This window comes from Podarcis liolepis (genome assembly GCF_965112155.1).
Source record: "Podarcis liolepis genome assembly, chromosome: 4".
Lineage (NCBI taxonomy): Eukaryota > Metazoa > Chordata > Lepidosauria > Squamata > Lacertidae > Podarcis > Podarcis liolepis.
The window spans coordinates 85,640,680-85,661,485 of record NC_139558.1 but is presented as its reverse complement, the minus strand read 5'-3'; the positions used below and the strand labels follow the sequence as shown (position 1 = coordinate 85,661,485).

The window sequence follows — 20,806 nt, the reverse complement described above, 5'->3', positions numbered from 1 at the left end:
AGTCTTTTGCTAAGAAAGTATTGTCGGAGGACTGTTAGGATTTATTGATGTGGTAAGCAAGTGGTTTGTATCTAGTTCAATATTCTCCACCGGGACCCTTTTCCTGCCAAAAAAATGTTTTGCACAATTAATTAAAATTAAGAAAGTTAAACTTGCATCTACCTTTGATTACAGAACAAATGCTTTCTCAGAAGATTGTCTCTGTTAATTGCAAACGTACCACCAATTAACTACCTTTAAAATCTACAGTGGAACAAACAAACAAATCCCATAATTAACTGATTCGATAGTTTCCTTTGAGATAACTTCGTAAAGGTATTTCAAGTCATGTGTGTTTATTCAGGAGTGAGTTGCTGTGCTGGGAAATTGGGCTTATTCACAATAAGTCTCAAATGGTATGTAGCCCTCTAGCACACAGATTGCCATCTGGAGCAACCTGGCTTCATCTGAAGATGGCCAAGTTTTGATATTTAATCAGCCAGTCAGAGGAATGCTCTTATGCCACTAGAACATTTAGTGAGCATTTGCTGGCAATGTAGGTGAAGTTCAGTGAAGCACATATTTTGGAACTGGTCCATTGCTGCTCTTTATAAGGTGGTGGTGTCAGCTGCAACACCACCACACAACCACTGGAACTGGAGCTGTCCTGATGGCTGTGTTCCAACAACACAGTGGAGGATTTGCACATTGTTGCTCCTGTCTTTCTGTTTAATGCATATTAGTGGTCCAAAACAGTGAGAACGAAGACACCAGTCCATCACATGACTGTACCAGGGAGGGAATTCCATACACTTTGATCCTTCTTGTAAACATCTTGAACACAGGAGGGTCCTGCCTCGCAGTTTGAAATACTGGGCCATCTGTGCAAAGCATAAATACTACCACTGAGCACCATTGTGCTAGAGTCTGGGTAAACAGTAATGCATGTTTGGAAAGGGAGTGCCAAACTCATTGTGAACAAGTGCGGCATCAATGGCAGAGTGTATCAGGCTGCATTCTTTGCTATGGCTCGCTTTTATTGTGTGATGGAAACATAAAGAGATCTCTGCCAAGCAGATGACTGTGGCTTCTGCCTGTTCAGCCCTATTCACTGTTTTTAACCACTGTTAAACCACAGAGCCTAGGACTTGCTGATCAGAAGGTCGGCAGTTCGAATCCGTGTGACGGGGTGAGCTCCCGTTGCTCGGTCCCTGCTCCTGCCAACCTAGCAGTTCGAAAGGATGTCAAAGTGCAAGTAGATAAATAGATACCACTCCAGTGGGAAGGTAAAGGGCATTTCCGTGTGCTGCTCTGGTTCGCCAGAAGCGGCTTAGTCATGCTGGCCACATGACCTGGAAGCTGTACGCTGGCTCCCTCGGCCAATAAAGCGAGATGAGCGCAGCAACCCCAGAGTCGGCCACGACTGGACCTAGTGGTCAGGGGTCCCTTTACCTTTACCTAAGCATCCACAAAAGGCAATTTAGTGGTGAAACAAACTATATTTTGAGTGATGATACTGTTCATAAGGAGATAGTACTGTATTAAGAATGACCTGCCATTAAAATGCATATTTTGTGGGATCTCTGTAAAGGGATTTTCTGTGTAAATCCATGCAGAAGGAAGCCATAGAAGATTTCTACATTGCAGGGGGTGGGACTAGATGACCCTTAGGGTCCCTTCAAACTCTACAACTCTGCGATTCTATGAAATGAAATGTCTTTGTAAAGGATTAATAGCTAAACAGTGAATATTTGTTGTCAAGTATTGGGTAAGTGGCATACCTTGATGAGTTTTTCTGTTTTATTTTATTATTATTGAGAACAGCCTATATACATATTTTGCTTAAGTAAATCCACCGGTTTGGGGGGAAAGTGCCTTAAATGAAGAGATTAAAAGCATGGCTGACCTTCTTTCTGCAGGTGCACTGGATAGAAATTCTTTTGATTTCTGGAGGAGAAAATAGTTGAATTGGCAGTGGATTATCATTTGAAAGTCAATTGTCACCTTTTAGGGGGAAACTCTGTTGCCAACAAGCCTGTCTGGATGCGTAGCCAAAAGGCAGCTGTGTCTCTGCATGAGCTTTTTACACTCCCTCCCCCCAGCTAATTCAAAGGCCCAGACACTAAATCTAGCACTTGGGGACAGTATGTGGATTTATGATAATCCCTAAGGGACTGTAAATTTCATTTACTCATAGAGGTAGTTTTTTTAAAAAAAAAAATGGCTTCAGGAATAACTCTGTAATAACTTTCTTTATATACTTATTTACTTTTTTCCTGGCGACACAATATGTGATAGGGACAAAAATTATATATTAGACAAAATATAGGTTAGAGCTTGTTGCTTGCTTTCACCGCTTTCTACATACAGATTTATGTCTGAGGGAGAGGAAAAATCATCTTAGCGTTGGAGTAGATTGCTAAGATAAATTCATTTTGGCATGTTTCAGTCAAGTGCCTTGATTCACTTATTGTGGTCAAAGCATGGATTGGGCATTTTGAGTGGGCAACACTTTACTGCAATGAGATAATGGGCTCCCTCTTCCCCTTTCCTTCTGTTCTTACACGCCCCGATTCCCCTTACATCATACTATACCTCATAGTTCGTCTCTGCTCCAGGATTGGAAACCATGGTTTTGACTACAGTCAGATGGTTTGTCTCTGCAACATCTGAACGCAGCCCACATGTCGGCAAATTGATGCTTTTTTCCAGTTCTGAAATTTTACTGTAACTCTCAGTATTGCTCAGCATTCCACAAAGATAAGGACAGCTTTCCTTTCTTAACAGTTATCTAAAATGCTTCAGTAGTGGAAATTAGCGTAGTCAGATAGTCCAGGTGGAGGGTAGGATCTGTTAAGCCTGCTTTTGAAGATTTTTAGGTCATTGTTTTAAATCCACATGTGAACATTTAGCCTACTTTTTCTTTGGAGTTCCTGATCACGTGTTTCCTTTCCCTTTGGCCATTCTCTCCCCAGCTTGTCTTCATCTCTGATTCCTGTCTCTGGTGTTTTTATGTCACTTTCATTCCTCTGAATCATACCACATTTTAGCCCTTCTGCTTCCTTGGGCTTGCCTCCATTTTAGATCGCTGGCTGCATTTTCTCAAGGCGTTTCCGTCCTATCCTCTACCTCTGATTAGCTTTCCTACTGGCATCCAAAGATCCTTCTGTCTGCTCCAGCCCTCTGAGACGTTAGGGTAGCTCAGACGATCATTGTCAGCAGTTTTACCACTACTGAAAAATCCCCAAGTACATTACGATATAGATTTCTTTCAGTGGCCATTGTGTGCACAATCTTATGGATCTGATTGAAGTAAATGGAATTTGAGCCTATTGTATTATGGTTGCAGCCTTATACTGCAATCGTGTACATGTTTACATTGAAGTATGTTCCTCTTTGTTTAATGGGGATCATTTACAGATAACGATGCAGCCTTATTCTGTAATAGTTCCCAACTGATGCTGTTTCCTGTGATGGAACTGCATCCTTAAATGATGACCAAGTCCACCTATTTATCATGCTAAATGTTGCCTTTGTTACTTGGCTCAGTCAGTTTCTAATTCCTGTTATGCAGAGCATAATTCATGGCTGGGGAGTTGCAGCCAAGAAGATGTTGGCAACATGCATATCTTGACCAGGTTTGCCAAATCTTGACTGAAAAGATATCTCTTCCCCTTTTTAATAGCATGCAGATTATGGATTGGGCAGCTTCTCCAATTGTACTAGCTCATTAACATGAAAAGCTGCATATGTTGAATCTGTGCTGCTACACACTAATTAAAAGTACAAAGCACTGTTTTTCATGACCAAAATGTGAAATCTAGAAATGATATCTGCTTATGCACACACAAAAAGGATAAACTGAAGTGAAAGAGGGCGGTTTTTATGGGGAACAAAAGTAGTAAAAGAGAGAACTCCACAATTTTGCTGGAAATTGTGGGGCTAATGATAAGTAGTGATGTATGGAAGTGAGAACTGGACCATAAAGAAGGCTGATCGCTGAAGAATTGATGCTTTTGAATTATGGTGCTGGAGGAGATCTTGAGAGTCTCATGGACTGCAAGAAGATCAAACCTATCTATTCTTAAGGAAATCAGCCCTGAGTGCTCACTGGAAGGACAGATCCTGAAGCTGAGACTCCAATACTTTGGCCATCTCATGAGAAGAAAAGACTCCCTGGAAAAGACCCTGATGTTGGGAAAGATTGAGGGCACAAGGAGAAGGGGATGACAGAGGACAAGATGGTTGAACAGCGTTCTTGAAGCTACCAACATGAGTTTGACCAAACTGCGGGAGGCAGTGGAAGACAGGAGTACCTGGCGTGCTCTGGTCCATGGGCTCATGAAGAGTCGGACACAACTAAACAACAACACAATGATAAGTAACCCCCACTGAGGATTTATATGAAAATGTTGTAGCATAACAGTTCAAGTCCCACCGATTGCATCATATCTCGTCACCTCAAACTAGCTATCTCTGCTGAAAATGGATTCTTTCTTACTGTCATGGCCTCAGACCAGGAATCCTCAAATGCTGAATTCTCCTATAATAGTTGCCTCAAGGAGGATGCACTCCCCAATCATTCCCATGTGAAGGTGAAGAGGAAATCCTACTGCAAAGTGTAATATGAACACACTGCAGAAAGTCAAACAAAGAAAGCTGAGCAACCCCCGGGGCATATATGAAGCAAAGCAGCCAGGTCTTGCGCCTCTTGTTTTTGCTGCTTACCCAGAGCCACAAAATGGTGTTATCATACACCAGTGGCCCATTATGCATGATTGGAATTGCAACAGGCCTTAAGGAGAAGAGCATGACTAGCTTAACTTCTCTGCAGCACACCAGGATGAGTTTTGTTCTGGATTAATGCCATTTCATGGATCATTAACTGTCACACACCTGAGATATGGCAGCTTTTTTCAACATGCATATGAGCCAGTTACAGAATAAGCCTGCATAGTTATCTGTGAGTAAACTTTATTAAACAAATAGGAACATAATTCAATAATTTAGTTGAGATTCCTGCATAGCAGGAGGTTGCTCTGGATGACTCTCAGGATCCCTTCCAACTCTACAGTTCTGAGATTCTCTTATTCTATGTCTTGACTGCTCTATGCCTGGCCTATTCCTCCTACTGTTCCAGTATACAAAAACTTCATTGGAATACATGCCAAGTCAGTACTTGTGCAAATGAAATTAGTGGCACTTAGGACAGTGGATGGTCTGGTCCTGCGCTTGCCCATTGGTCTGACAAAGCCTATTGGCACCAGCAGAGCTCTGCAGGTACACTTGAAACATTATAACTCCGTGACATACCACAAGCTTTGCATGTAGAAAGTTCCAAGTTCAACATGTTGGCATATCTAGCTATCTTGGATAGGCTTCTGTCCAAGACCCTGAAAAATAACTGCTAGAAAATACTGAACTAAATGAGCCAATAGCTTGCCTCTTTTTAAGGAAGCTTCAATGTTCAGTTGCCTATTGCATCTACTTTTAGTTGGGCATCAACCATGGAATCAGCAAAGCACCTCTCCAAAAATTTCACCATCAATTCATAGTATATTATGCAAAAACTGGCCTAAACAACAAACTGACATGTTTATTTAGTAGTGATCAGGACTGTTGGTGTTGGAGTGTTAGCTCACATTTACATAGGAGCTTTCCCTAATTTTGTATTCTACTACCAAACCAAAAGTACAGGGAAGAAGTTACCAAAAAACCAAGTATGCTAAACCTCATGAGTAGCTCTGAAGTGTCATCAGTATACATGAAACCATAGAATTGTAGGGTTGGAAGGGAACCCAAGGATTATCTAGTCCAGTGTTTTTCAACCACTGTTCCGCGGCACACTAGTGTGCCGCGAGATGTTGCCTGGTGTGCCATGGGAAAAATTGAAAAATTTGAAAGATTTTAAAAAAAAGTCAAATTTTCGCCCACTAGGCGGGCACCGGACTGTGTACACCCTATTTTCCATCCGTCCTGGGTGGGGATCAGATCGGATGGGATCGGATGAGAGCGGACAGGCGGTCCGCTCTCATCTGATTCCCCATAGAGAGCAGCGGGGCTCTGACATCTCCCTCTCCGCACACAGTGGTGGTGTGCCTCGTGATTTTTTTCATGAAACAGGTGTGCCTTTGCCCAAAAAAGGTTGAAAAACACTGATCTAGTCCAACCTCCTGCAAATGCAGTAACCACAGCTAAAGAATCCTTGACAGATGGCCATCTAACTTCCAATGAAGGAGAGTCCATCACCTTCTGAGGTAGTTGGTTCCGCTGTTGAACAGATCTTACATGGAGGTATACAGAGTTTCATAAGCAACAAATAGACTCTAGTCCATGTGTTAAGAAAGCCTGTAACCCTTGTAGAACCTGAGAAATGAGGCAAAATGTAGAGCCACTGATCTCCTCATTTGTTCAGTGAGACCCTAGCCTGTTCCAACGTTTCAGTGGGAATGATATTTAGGACAGCAGATGTAGCAAGGCAGCTGCAGTCTCTAAGGGAGCCAGCACAGTCATGCTAAGCTCCGCTTTGGCTTAAAATTATATATGAATGCAGCCATGCTATGGAGGCCCAGGTTCATTGGCTATGAGCCTGCCTTGAGTATGGGGCCAGGGGTAGAACTTTGAGCTAATCATTATCCCTGAACATAAACTATCATCCAACATTGTTGTGAGAATAAAATGGGAGTGCACGTTATACCTTGCTCAGGGTTCGGTTCCTTGGAGAAAGCAGGATTTAACTGATTGAAAAAGAAAGAAAGAAAGAAAGAAAGAAAGAAAGAAAGAAAGAAAGAAAGAAAGAGAGATACACACACATATACAGAAGAAGAAGAGTTTGGATTTGATATCCCACCTTTCACTCCCCTTCAGGAGTCTCAAAGCGGCTAACATTCTCCTTTCCCTTCCTCCCCCACAACAAACACTCTGTGAGGTGAGTGGGGCTGAGAGACTTCACAGAAGTGTGACTGGCCCAAGGTCACCCAGCAGCTGCAGGTGGAGGAGCGGAGACACAAACCCGGTTTCCCAGATTACGTGGCTACCGCTCTTAACCACTACACCACACTGGCTCCTCTCTCTCTCTCTCTCTCTCTCTCTCTCTCTCTGTGTGTGTGTGTGTGTGTGTGTTGCACAACAGTGGAAGCTACTTCAATGTAGAATTGTGTGTGCCACATTGCCCTTTTGGTACTTGCCAATCTACTGTTTTATTACAGAGACTTAAAATTATGAGTAACCAGATGAGGGCAAGTCATTTATAAGCATTAATAAAATGTTGCCATTCCTTCATTTCCATTGCTACTGAAAAACCTTGGTAATGCTGTCAAAAAAACCCACTGAGTTTTAAACAGGGGCATGTAATGCAGAACGACAGCCTCACTCACATCACCCATTTATTGCACAAGGGCTGCGTAGCAAGGATTGTAAATACCAGCTTTTAATTATCAAGTTTATTTATAATTCATTAATGGGAAGTAGATAAACAGTCAGGCTATGATTGGAATGGGGGGAAGCTAAATTGAAAATAGCAGGCTATACAGATTAAATGGGAAAATATTGATGTAGACTCAAGGTGAAAATTTCTCCCCTTTCATTTTCCTTTGCTGCAGTTATTCATTAAGTCCATAGTCTACAACCCACTTACTCAACAGCAGTCAGATTGGCTCTATGTGAATAAGCAGGCTCAGCTGTGTATTGTAGCTGTAAAGAATGAGACAGAAAAATCATGCTTGGGGATCATGTTGAGCTCTAGGAGTTGATGTCCTTTACTTAATGCAGACAACCACAAGCCATGCTTTGTATTTTTGGAAAATCTAACATTTAGCATGTTTGCAACTGGGGTTTTGCGGAAGAGTTCTCTAGTCCGATTAAGCCCATATGTTCAAAAACAGCACAGGGTTGAATCCAGTGTGTCTGTTCTGCTCAAAAAACAGGTTTCCTTTTTCACAACAGAACATTCCTCCCCATGCACTCTCAAAGTATGCTGCAGGAGTTGGGGGGCCCTCCAGAGTAAAGGGGGTGCCAGAGGAGAGAAGGAAGGGAACATCCAGCTTCTCAATATCCTCCTTAAATTGTGGTGCCTGGAACTGGGCACAGGACTCCAGGTGTTTATTTTATGTGTGCCTGTTTGCATCCAAGTGTGTCTAGAAAATATAAAATTATCTATCTATCTATCTATCTATCTATCTATCTATCTATCTATCTATCATAATTCAATGTAAAGTAGCACAATACAATATCAGTGATGATCACCCCATATAACAATTAGCAGCAGTTGCTGTATGAAATCTGTCTAGAATAAAAATGTGAAGCTGTAGAATTGGCATGTGCTGAAAGCAAATTCTTTCCTCCTTCTTCAGAGCTGGGATTGTATAGAGCACCATTCAGTTTCCTACCCATCAGCCTGACATCAGCAAAGCAGCCAACTATAAGAAAATGACACATAGCTAATTAGAAATACTGACTGGCCATGAATTCTTCCTGATACAAAGTGGATCTTTGCCTTATTTACAAATATTACTTGAGATATTAGTATAAGCTCTGTACTTTATAGGTAAAGGGACCCCTGACCATTAGATCCAGTCGTGACCGACTCTGGGGTTGCAATGCTCATCTCGCTCTATAGGCTGAGGGAGCCGGCGTACAGCTTCCGGGTCATGTGGCCAGCATGACTAAGCCGCATCTGGTGAACCAGAGCAGCACATGGAAACGCCGTTTACCTTCCCACCTATTTATCTACTTGCACTTTGACATGCTTTCAAACTGCTAGGTTGGCAGGAGCAGGGACTGAGCACAATCAATAAGACACGTTTTTAAAAAATCAGAGCATGATCAACGAACTGGAGTTAGGTCAGGGACCCCTTGGGAGCACAATTTCCAGAGGTGAAAATGGTGAAAATTGGAGTTAATGGATTTGGTGGCATTGGCAGTCTGGTCACCAGAGCTGCAGTGAACTCTGGTGAATGACCCTTTCATTGATCTGAACTACATCGTCTACATCTTCAAGTATGACTCCACTCATGGCTGTTTCGGTGCTGAAGTGAAGACTGACAATGTGATAAATAACAACAGTTCTGCCCATCCAAGCATCTTTCTTTCAGTCTTTGAAAATGCTATTTTTTTTAGAAATTCTATTATAATTTTGCTTCAGCTTTGAAAGGGTGGGTACAAAGAATTTTGAGTTAATATCAGTGCATAGGAACACTCACATTTAATTCTTGGCTTTCTTATTATTCTATGGTCTCTAACCATTCTGATTCTGATTCTGTTTAGCTTGATTTGCCATAGCTTAACATCTAAAATATGAACATCAGCTGAAAAATGTTTCCAAAATAGAAGTTTGGTAGACGATGGCTCAAGGTAGACCCTTTAAAGTCATGCAGTTGGAGAGTATCTTCATCAAGCAGAAGACATAAAAGAGCTTTCCAGAGCTCTTTATCAGACTGGATGTTACACAAAACGGGGAGTGGAGGAAATAACAAAATTTGGTTCGGTATAGCAATAAAGTCTGCATTTAGTCTCAAACACAAGATCAGGACCACAGAATAGATTGGATTAGTTTCTACCAGCTTGTTGCAAGTTGCTGATTATTCCTAGAATCCTGCAACAAAAAAAGCAAAGGCTGACCTCCAACTTTTTAGAAACAAATTCCAGCAGTTACCCATGTTTCTGGTTAGGCAGTGAGCAGAACTAGAGTTGCATGGCAGTCTTTATATTAGGAAAGGCTGTGGATTTTGGCACTTATGGATCAATACAGCTACATTTGCATTTCATTTTGCATTGTTATACTTAATAAATTATGTATCTGAATTGAGAGGAAAATATCTGCTTAAATATCTGAACATCAAAGAATCATCAGTATTGCAGATTATGAACTTACATTTACTTAGGAAAGACACAGATAATTAACTATCAGGTGTTTTTATTCAAAAATTAACATTAACCATATTAGTAGATTGCTGAATTTTGAAGTTATAAGAATCTTTTCAGTGTTATTTGGCAAGAAAGGTATTGGATTAAATGTGCCTGCTTATGGGGCTGTTTCCTTTGAAATTTTTGCCAATGATGCTTTGTATTATTGAAGCTTCCAACATTATCCATTAGGTGTACTGTTCTGCTCAACATAGTGAAGAATTTAATTTTAATCTAAGGTATCCCTGTACTTACAAGAATTTCAGTACAGTGGTACCTCGGTTTAAAAACAGCCCTGTTAACGAACTATTCGGTTTACGAACTCCGCAAAACCAGTAGTGTTCAAGTTTGTGAACTTTATCTCGGTCTACGAACGGAAGCTGAATGGTGGAAGGGCACCGGCGGTGGAAGGCCTCATTAGGGAAAGTGTGCCCCGGTTTAAGAATGGCTTTGGTTTAAGAACGGACTTCCGGAATGGATTAAGTTCGTAAACCGAGGTACCACTGTACATTCAAACTACTCCCTTCAATATAAAATACATTTCTCATTCAGTTAACATACTGAATTTCCAGTTACTACAATGCACTTGGGACTACCATTGAAGACAGTCCAGAAACTTCCATCAGTTTAGAATGAGGTGGCTTGTATCTTGGGTTGTACCTGGAGTTGGTAGTATAGACCATGCTATGTTTTTTGCCAGATTCACTGGCTTTCAGTTTGTTTTGGGGGTTCGTTGAAGGCACTGGTTTTTCTCTTTAAAGCCCTGAATGGTCTGGTATCAAAATTTTATCAGGAACCATCTTATTCTGTATGCATCTGTTCAAGATTTGAGTTTTGAGGCCAGAAGTGTATCTGGTGGGGTTGAGAGACAGAGGTGGCCTTTTCAGTTGTGGCACCTAAACTATGGAATAGCCCCCACAGAGGGAGCTTCATCAGGTATTTAAAAGTCATTTTTAATTTGTTTTCTTCATTATTAATTAGAATTATGGGGGGAGGACCCAATGAATTAATATTTGGCTCTTCCAGGGATCGCAAATTCATGTGTGAATATCTGTGCAAGGAATAGATAATGGAATTACTTTAAAATGAATTGGAAGCCCTTTTCATATTATCCCAGTGATTCTATGCTTATTTTGCCTTATAGTAATTCATTTTTTTACTGCGGCTGTAAAATCATAATGCAATTATGAAGCCATTAAAGAATCATCTCTTTGTAGTTTGTGCTTCATCTGATCCTGCTATTTAATTGAAAAATCAAAATGCACAATTTACTACCATTAATGATCTTTGATTGATATGGATTAATCAAAAAGGTTTAAATGACAGACATAACACAGAAGGCTTTTTCCTGAAATTTATAAAAGAATAGATTTCTGTACACCTCTGTATTTAAAATTCACAAGATAAGAAGTATCCTGGGGTTGCATTTGACAGTTAATTGGGTCCAGCATTTAAGACAAATAAAGCAATGCAGCTTTAATGAGCAAATATGCTAGTAAACACAACATAATACAAAGTTATGCCAAATTTTGTGATCCACTCTTAATACTGTATATCCTGTTTTCCAACAAGATGTCATTCAACTCTGCATATTTTGAATCAAGGATGGCTAACTTATTTTGACCTGTGGTGTACATTCACCTTTGGCCCATCCTGAGGAGCCTTGTGCCAGCTGTGTGTGTGGCCAAAAGTGGCTGTGGTTACTTCACACTATCACATGCAAACTCTGTCATGGACGCAAAGGCAGAGGAGATACACAGGAACACAGACACACAGCCTCTCCACTCAGCTGATTCATGCAGATCAGCTGAGGAAGAGTGTGGTCACCCACTATCTGCTCATTAAATGCTGGGCTCTGCCCACTCCAATGCTGTGTCTAATTTATGTTTTGATTTTTGCTGCCAAAATCAGTTGGGTCATAGGTGGCCAGAAAAATTTGCTTGGAAGCTGGGTCAGGCTCCTGAACCGGGAAGTTAGCTACCCCTTCTATATAAGATTAGAGATAATCATAGATTATTTTATATTGCTGTATTTAGGAAGTAGACTTCTGGCAGCACCATTTTGAGAAGGGTATAAGAACAGTGGCCAGCCAGAACACCACTGTAAATTGGCATATGACAAAGCTTTGTGCACACTTTTGTTGCTCTTAGATTGCTAAATTAGAGGCCAGGTGGCATCTCTGAGGACCATGCTTGACTCAGGGGGTCTATAGTTGTTGAACTCTCCTGTATTGCTTAGATGTTGTTCATTTCCATAAATGGCATATGTTTGTAGGTACAAACATATATCCAGCCCTTATAAAAACGTTCTTTAGTTCATATGCAATGCTAAACGTCTCACCCAGCTTTTCCTACACCACCCATGGCAAATATTTGATCATGCAACTAGTCCACCAACATATACAAAGAGGCTTAAGCAATTTTCTTTACCTTCATTTATTGGTTGTGTTTGTTGTACAGTGGTACCCCGCAAGACGAACGCCTTGGAAGACGGAAAACTCGCTAGACGAAGGAGTTTTTCGTTTTCTTAGCCGCTTTGCAAGACGCATTTCCCTATGGGCTTGCTTCGCAAAACAAAGCTTGCCCCGCAAGCTCCGGGGATAGCGGGGAAGCGCAGCGCGTCTTCCCCGCTGTCCCCGGACCTCTTTTGAACCAAGGGGCGGCAACGGGGAGAAGTGATTCTCCCCGCTGCCCCTTCCCTTGCTTTAAAACAGGTCCGGGGACAGAGGGGAAGGCGCGCGCGCCTATGGACGGTCTCCATAGGAACACATTGATTGATTTTCAATGCATTCCTATGGGAAACCGTGCTTCACAAGACAAAAAACTTGCAAGAAGAAAAAACTTGCGGAACGAATTAATTTTGTCTTGCGAGGCACCACTGTAATTAGTTTTAGTGTTTATATTGTGTCTGTAAGTCACTTTGGCTCACCTTTGTACTTACAATAATAATAACAACATTGCTGTTGCTGTTGCTGTTTTTTTTTTTTTTCCTGGACAAGCAAATGATAGATGGGGTAATAGAATCAACCAGGTAGTAGGTAAAACTGGAACAGAATATTCACATAAGCAGTTCAGTGGATTGTGAGACTTAAATGCTTAGGAAGCATTTGTGCATTAGAGAAAGAAGGCGCAAGATGTGGGACAAGACTCTGGAGCATCGCTTTGGACATTCAGTCGGTTGGAAAGAGGATTGTTGAAATTTCAGTTACATGGACCAGTCCTTAGCTTCTTCCTTCTGGTTCTGAGGCAGCTGCCTATAGTTTCATGTTGAGCCTGTGTTGGCACAGTACTGGGTACCACCATCTCGATGCAGTTTCAGACAGCAAGTATCCCTGCGTGCGTATATGCAAACCACCCTTATGTAATAAATTGTAGCATACAGGTCCTAGATTAGTCTTGCATGTTACCACCATATGTTTGGGCAAGAAAAGCACATCTCTTCCCCATTTTTCACAAACACATGGGGGTGTACAAGAAAAAGTTAGTTCTGTTATTTGTTTCCCAACATGCTGGCTTCTGGTGGTGCAGGCAGCGAATATTCAAGTGCTTACATCAACTGTCTCAGCAAAATTAGACAGCTGTATTGGTAATCTTGCTCCAGTCTGTGTGCTGACAAGCAGTGCATGAGTAATGCAAGAGGCCTTTCCAATGTGACCCTCTTCCCGAGCAATAATGAACAACAACAGAAAATCTGCATTATCAGCTATTAGTATATGCCGGAATTAGGATCAAGAGGAGGAAAGATGAGCCCTTAAGTATATGTTTATTACATTTTGTACCAGCTGAGGTCAAGCTAAGTAAGGAAATAGTACCTTGCCAATATTTGGCATGCTTTAATGTTTTAGATTGGTTTGGACTCTGTTCCCTTCTAGGAAGAGGCATTTAAAGCTTAGTGAATTTATTGTGCCTTATACAGCAGGCTATATGACCTGTAAAAATATTTCCATTTAAATTACAGTTTGGATGAACAGATAAGTGCATTAAAGAGTGATCTTTCATGCTCTGTTTCAAAGGTAATGAAAATATTACTTTGAAATAGAAATCCATTTACCTGCAGAGGCGTTCATTACCAGCAGTAATCTCAAGATTAATAGTCAATAGATATTGGCGATTGTGAATAAACCCTGCCATCTTTTAAACATCCAAATACACGTAAAGGAAGAGTGAGTGACTTCATTGCCATGTACTTCTCTGTTGTGCTTGGTTTTTAGCAAAAAGGCACAATGTAGCTGTGGTAGATGGGTCTTTTCGAGCTTTATTTATGCTGAAAAATCAGCTCTGACTATACTGCTAACTATAATCAGCAAGAGATTACCTGGTAAGAGAAGGCAATGCATAAAACATCAGCACTCAACAAGAAGGTGAAGTAGAAGCAAAAGGCCTTCTGCTCATGAACATGAAAGTCCTCAAGGAAAAGCTCTCCGACTCACAAATACCATGTTGTGTAATTATTCACTCATGTAAGGTGAGCTACAGGTGCATGTAGGATTCATTGACTAGAATTTTAATGGCAGATTTCTTAAATTGGTTGGACATTTTCACTAATACTTAGATTCTGAATCTGAATGCTGTACTGCTGTCATTTCAAGAGGGAGTCTGAGATGGGTTTTACATTTTAATCCCCAAACAAATCCAGCAGGCTCAGGGATGACACCTTAGGATGTGAGAAATTGACATATCCCATGACACTGAAATAAACAAAGGTTAAGATCATAAACTGGACCCCAAGGATAATCCCTTACTCAACTGAATTCCCAAATAGGCCCATGCCTTCTGATTTATTTAACGGAGGGGAAATGGGAACTTGCTGCTTCAGGACCAGAAGGAAAGAAGGGAGGGGTCTATATGTTGGAGGATAAAAGAGTAGCTATATTTTTATTTATTTATTATTATTAAGATGCTCTCTGCTTTACATCAATTTCTGGGAAGAGATACAGTAAAGGGAATTACTCAGGGACTTAAACATACCTTAAATAGAAGAGGATATGCTTTATCTGAGGCCTGCTGCAGACTCAGTTCCTGGCATCTCCTGTTAGGTAGCAGGTGATGGAAAAAACATCTGTCTAAGACTCTGGAAAGCAGCTGCTTGTTGGAATAGACAATATTGGGCTAGGTGAGCACAAAGTATGTGACCTTCTATAAGGCAGCTTCCTATGGTTATTAAGCAAGTGGCATAGATATGCTTGCAAGAGTGTTGTTTTGTAGGATCCTTATTCAGAAATGACGACAATGTCAGGCCAGTCTCAGGATGGGTATCAAAGAGACATTGTTATGTCCTCAGGTACTAACCTGTTTTTGTTGGTTTGTTTGAGAGCCATACAATATGGAGGCAGAATTTACCATGAATTCTCATTTTGTCTCCACTGCCACCACCTCTGGTGAAACTTTATTCTCACTTTTTCTAAACACAATTTGAGTATTTGTGCTTCTTAATTTTTTATAATGAAGGGTATCCACAACTCAAGAGTTGCTCAACGTCACCCTCTCCTGCTGCCACCCATTCCCTTAGAATGCCTTTGAAATTACCTAGTACAGGCATAGGCAAACTCCGGCCCTCCAGATGTTTGGGACTACAATTCCCATTGTCCCTGACCACTGGTCCTGTTAGCTAGGGATGATGGGAATTGTAGTCCCAAACATCTGGAGGGCCGGAGTTTGCCTATGCCTGTCCTAGTAGCTTGATATAATATAGTTAGGTGTGACATGAACAGCAGCACTAGAGATGGGATGGAACTACAGTGGTGCCTCGCAAGACGAAATTAATTCGTTCCGCAAGTCTCTTCGTCTTGCGAGTTTTTCGTCTTGCGATGCACGGTTTCCCATAGGAATGCATTGAAAATCAATTAATGCGTTCCTAGGGAAACCGCCTTCAGACCAGGTCCGGGGACAGTCTGTCCCCGGACCTCTTCTGAAGGCTGGGGGGGAGGAACAAGGGCTTTTCTTCCCACCCCCAGCATTTTAAAAAACCCCGGGACAGCGGAGAACTTCTCCGCTGTCCGGGCGATCTTAAAATGCTGGCGGGCGGCATTTTAAAATCGCCCCGGGACAGCGGAGGACTTCTCCGCTGTCCGGGGCGATTTAAAAGGCCCTGGGAAGGCAGGCAGGGGGGACAAAGACTTTCGCCCCCCGCCCGCCTTCAGAAGGTGTTCCCGCCCCCCCGCCCCGCTTCGGAGCAGCGTTCCGAAGCGGGGCGGCTGGGGCAGGTGTTCCCGCCCCCCCGCCCCGCTTCGGAGCAGCGTTCCGAAGCCGGGCGGCGGGGGCAGGTGTTCCCGCCACCCGCCCCGCTTCGGAGCAGCGTTCCGAAGCCGGGCGGCAGAGGCAGGTGTTCCCGCCCCCTGCCCCACTTCGGAGCAGCGTTCCGAAGCGGGGCGGCTGGGGCAGGTGTTCCCGCCCCCCCGCCCCGCTTCGGAGCAGCGTTCCGAGGCGGGGCGGCTGGGGCAGGTGTTCCCGCCCCCCGCCCCGCTTTGGAGCAGCGTTCCGAAGCGGGGCGGCTGGGGCAGGTGTTCCCTCCCCCCCCCGCCCAGCTTCGGAGCACCGGGAGAAACGATCTCCCCGCAGCCCCTTGCTTCAAAAGAGGTCCGGGGGCAGCGGGTAGCGCTTCCCGCTGTCCCCAGACCTGGGGCTGCGGGGAGAAGATCGCTTCTCCCCACCGCCCCTTGCTTCAAAAGAGAAGACCCGCTGTCCCCGGGGCAAGCTTCGTTTTGCGAAGCAAGCCCATAGGGAAATTCGTCTTGCGAGGCAACTCGAAAACGAAAAAACCTTTCGTTTTGCGAGTTTTTCGTCTCGCGAGGCGTTCGTCTTGCAGGGTACCACTGTATTAACTAGAATTGTTTACAAGGGGATCCTGATACATTGCAGTTTTGTACAGTGGTACCTCGCAAGATGAAATTAATTCGTTCTGCGAGTTTTTTCGTCTAGCGAATTATTCGTCTTGCAAAGCACGAAATCCCATAGGAATGCATTGAAATTCAATTAATGCGTTCCTATGGTCAAAAAAAGTCCAAACAAAGCCAAATTTGGTACAGCAAGAGTTTATTAAGTGCTCTTTAAAGTCACACATACTGTAAAGAGCATTTCAAAAATTGAAGGAACAGTAAATTAAGTTTCTAAACATGACAGAAAAACATTTAAAAATCAACAAAGTGTACAGTACATTTTCTAAGACTCTGGGGGGCAACTCGAAGAAGCTTCCTCTTCCACTCTTTGCTTCTTGCTGAAGAACCTGTCCATGGTCTGCTGCTTCATCCGCCTTTTCAGCACCTCCCTGAAAGGCGTCATGACCCTCGTATCAAAAGTGTTCACAAGGCCATGTGCCACGTGCTTGTCAGTGTGGTGCTGCTGTGCAAAAGCCTGCACATCCTTCCACTTCAGGCAAATGCCCCTCAGTTCTTTGGAGGACAGCCGTTCCTTAGTTGCTTCCTCCTCTTCCAGCGAGGCCTGCTCCTGCACAGCCTCTGCCTGCAGTTCGACCAGCTCCTGGGTGGTCAGCTCGTGGTCGTGCTCCTCCACCAGCTCACTGATGTCCTCCTCTGTGACCTCCAGGCCCATGGTCCTCCCCAAGGCAACAATGTCCTGCACCACTGTTGACTCTGGTGCACCAGAGTCACTTGGTGCCACACAGTCCAGCCACAGGCTGCGCCAAGCGCAATTCAAATTTCTCTGGCTGATCCCGTTCCAGGCCGTGGTGATCACCTTCAAGCAGGTGACGATGTCAAAGTGGTCCTTCCAGAATTCCCACAGGGTGATGGTGGTGCAATCAGTCACCTTGAAGCATCGCTTGAAAAGCTCCTTGGTGTAGAGTTTTTTGAAATTGGCGATGACCTGCTGATCCATCGGCTGGAGCAGTGGCATGGTGTTAGGCGGCAGGAACATGATGCTGATGAAGCTGAACTCCTCCAACAAGTCCTCCTCAAGGCCTTTAGGATGAGCAGGAGCATTGTCCATCAGAAGCAAAGCCTTCAGCGGCAGGTCGTTGTCCAGCAGGTACTGTTTGACAGCAGGGCCAAAAGCAAGATTGACCTAGTCCACAAACAGCACACATGTGACCCAAGCCTTACTGTTGGATCGCCACATGACACTCAGCTGCTCCTTGTCGACCTTGTGTTTCTTGAAGGCCCGTGGGTTCTCCGAGTGGTACACCAGCAGGGGCTTGATCTTCAGGTCGCCGCTTGCGTTGGCACAGAAGAGCAAGGTCAAACGGTCCTTCATGGGCTTGTGGCCAGGCAACTTGGCCTCCTCCTGTGTGATGAAAGTCCTTTTGGAAAGTCCAAAACAGCCCGGTCTCGTCGCAGTTGAAGACCTGCTGTGGAACGTAGCCCTCCATCCTCACAACCTCCAGGAACTCTGCTGCAAAGTCTTCAGCCGCAGAAACACCAGAACTGGCAGCCTCTCCATGCCTGACCACGCTGTGGATTCCAGATCTTGTCTTGAACCGGTCAAACCAGCCTCTGCTTGCCTTGAAGACTTCTGGCTCGCCTGAGGTCCCTGGCTGTTCCCGGACGAGGTTTGCGTGCAAGGCCTTGGCCTTCTCACAAATGACGGCCTCAGTCACTGTGTCCCCTGCACGCTGCTTCTCTTCTAACCAGATGAGCAGCAACTTCTCCACCTCCTCCAGAACAGCTGGGCGGTTCTTCATGATCCTGGTGACTCCCTTGGCTGCATCAGTCGCAAGGATCTTCTCCCTCATCTTCAGGATGGTCCCGATGGTCAATGGATTCCTCCCATACTCCCTGGCGAGGTCTGTCACACGCATTCCACCGTTGTGCTTCCGGATGATCTCCTTCTTCATTTCCAGCGTAACCTTCGCCTTCTTCCCCTCGCCGGCCTCTGTAGCAGCAGTCTTCTTGGGTCCCATGGCAGCACAGCTCCTACCTTCGCAACCCCCCCCCAAAAAAATCAGTGCTTCACATCCAAAAAATTCAAAAGCACCCAGCCACCCACCACACAGAAATTCAAACCCAGAACCAAGTCCTTGAATTCCAAACACTCCAACCCAAAATCCAAAAACCCCCCAAAAAGTTTTAAAAGTTTAACTTACCGAATGGCTGCAAAAGAAGTTTTGGAAAAGCTTCAAAAATCACCAAAGTCTTCAAAAACCTCAACTATTCCCCCAGCCACCCATCACACAGAAATTGCAAACCCCTCCGCAACTGTTCCCCCAGCCCCTCCTCAACTGTTGCAAACCCCTCCCCAACTGTTCCCCCAGCCACCCACCACACAGAAATTGCAAACCCCTCCCCAACTGTTCCCCCAGCCCCTCCTCAACTGTTGCAAACCCCTGCCCAACTGGTCCCCCAGCCACCCACCACACAGAAATTCAAATCCAGAATTTTTTTTTAAAAAAAACAGCAGAGTGGCCCAATGGTCACAAAAAATCATAAAAATGCAGGGAAAAAACACACAAGCTTCCAGATTCTTGCAAACCCCTCCCCAACACCAAGTCCTTGAATTCCAAACACCCCAACCCAAAATCCAAAAAACCCCCAAAAAGTTTTAGAAGTTTAACTTACCAAATGGCTGCAAAAGAAGTTTTGGAAAAGCTTCAAAAATCACCAAAGTCTTCAAAAACCTCAAAAAAGGCTACCACACCGTGTGCTATGAGTTGCTCCTCAAAGTCAAGTCGCAACTGCACCTCTTCAAGCAATGCACCCTGGGTATTAACGGTTTTAAGAAAAAGGAAACAAACTTGCAAGACGTTTTCGTCTTGTGAAGCAAGCCCATAGGGAAATTCGTCTTGCGAAGCAGCTAAAAAAACGCAAAACCCTTTCGTCTAGCGAGGCATTCGTCTTGCAGGGCACCGCTGTATGCCCTTGATGACAGTTTCTAAAGACTTAAGAGACCCTCTTGCTGACAATGGCCTTTAAAAGGCTCATTTCTCTGGCCAAATTCCCTAAGCCTCTGTCCCAGTCAAATTCACTTACAATCTGCTCCAGCTGCTTCTGGTTGTACTAATGGCTACTTGGTTTTCTAAAACATGCTTGCGTAACCTTCTGGTAAGACCTTTAGTTACAGCGGTACCTCGGGTTAAGAACTTAATTCATTCTGGAGGTCCATTCTTAACCTGAAACTGTTCTTAACCTGAGGTACCACTTTAGCTAATGGGGCCTCCTGCTGCCACCACACCACCATGCAATTTCTGTTCTCATCCTGAAGCAAAGTTCTTAACCTGAGGTACTATTTCTAGGTTAGCGGAGTCTGTAATCTGAAGCACCTGTAACCCGAGGTACCACTGTAATTATTTTAAACTGTTTCATGTTGTGTTTTAACGTTGCAAACCCGCCCTGGACTTTAGGGTGAAGACTGCATAATAAATAACAACAAAAACAAAAACAACCCACTCACTGTCTCCCTTTTTACTATCTTCTCCAGCACAGTACTGTTAATACACACTGGGGATGGATCGCTTAATATTCAGCTCTGTGCTTGTCTACTTTCACTTCAGTCTTCTCTGCTCTTGCCTCACACCTCCGTCATCTGCTAACTTTCCCAACTGACAGTTAACTCCCAATTGACAGTCCTAAATGACAGTTAACTGCCTATCTTTCACCGACTAGAACCTTCAGCTGCAGCATGCTGTTTCCCAGACCAATCAAAAATGAATTTATCTGATCCAGGCCCTGGCTATAAATATTAAAAGCAGCCTTCTTTCTCTCCCCATTCTGAATCTTATCACCAAGCAGTTGCTGATAAACAGGCCTGCAACATAGTAATAGTGCAAGGCCTCAAACTTGGGCAGTTAGCACTCTGGCAGCAATGAGGTTGCAATACAGTGGTGCCCCGCAAGATGAATGCCTCGCAAGATGGAAAACCCGCTAGCCGAAAGGGTTTTCCGTTTTTGAGCTGCTTCGCAAGACGAAAACGTCTTGCGAGTGTTCTGATTTTTTTTGCTCCCCCCCTTTTTCTAAGCCGCTAAGCCACTAATAGCC

The 20,806-nt window shown here is 43.7% G+C and overlaps 3 protein-coding genes and 1 long non-coding RNA gene across 9 annotated transcripts in view; 1 reads left to right on the top strand and 3 right to left on the bottom strand.

The window, feature by feature from the left end:
• Positions 1 to 20,806, top strand: part of GRIA4 (glutamate ionotropic receptor AMPA type subunit 4) — a 225,312-nt gene that overhangs the window by 19,300 nt on the left and 185,206 nt on the right. The window lies entirely within an intron of this gene.
• LOC310705424 lies at positions 12,767 to 20,641 on the bottom strand. The gene is made up of 3 exons (XR_014525266.1): positions 20,267 to 20,641; positions 14,850 to 14,963; positions 12,767 to 13,213 (listed from the first exon to the last, which is right to left on the bottom strand). It is a non-coding gene; the product is annotated as an uncharacterized lncRNA (long non-coding RNA).
• On the bottom strand, positions 17,040 to 19,675 carry LOC310705774 (tigger transposable element-derived protein 1-like; the record flags this gene model as incomplete). Its single annotated transcript, XM_083500597.1, has 2 exons — positions 19,576 to 19,675; positions 17,040 to 18,205 (listed from the first exon to the last, which is right to left on the bottom strand). The coding sequence occupies exon 2, from the start codon at positions 17,823 to 17,825 to the stop codon at positions 17,040 to 17,042; it is 786 nt and encodes a 261-aa protein (XP_083356723.1). The 5' UTR covers positions 17,826 to 18,205; positions 19,576 to 19,675.
• LOC310705773 (tigger transposable element-derived protein 1-like) lies at positions 18,074 to 19,640 on the bottom strand (the record flags this gene model as incomplete). Its single annotated transcript, XM_083500596.1, has 3 exons — positions 19,391 to 19,640; positions 18,155 to 18,752; positions 18,074 to 18,083 (listed from the first exon to the last, which is right to left on the bottom strand). Exons 2-3 carry the CDS (start codon positions 18,733 to 18,735, stop codon positions 18,074 to 18,076), a joined length of 591 nt encoding a protein of 196 aa, XP_083356722.1. The 5' UTR covers positions 18,736 to 18,752; positions 19,391 to 19,640.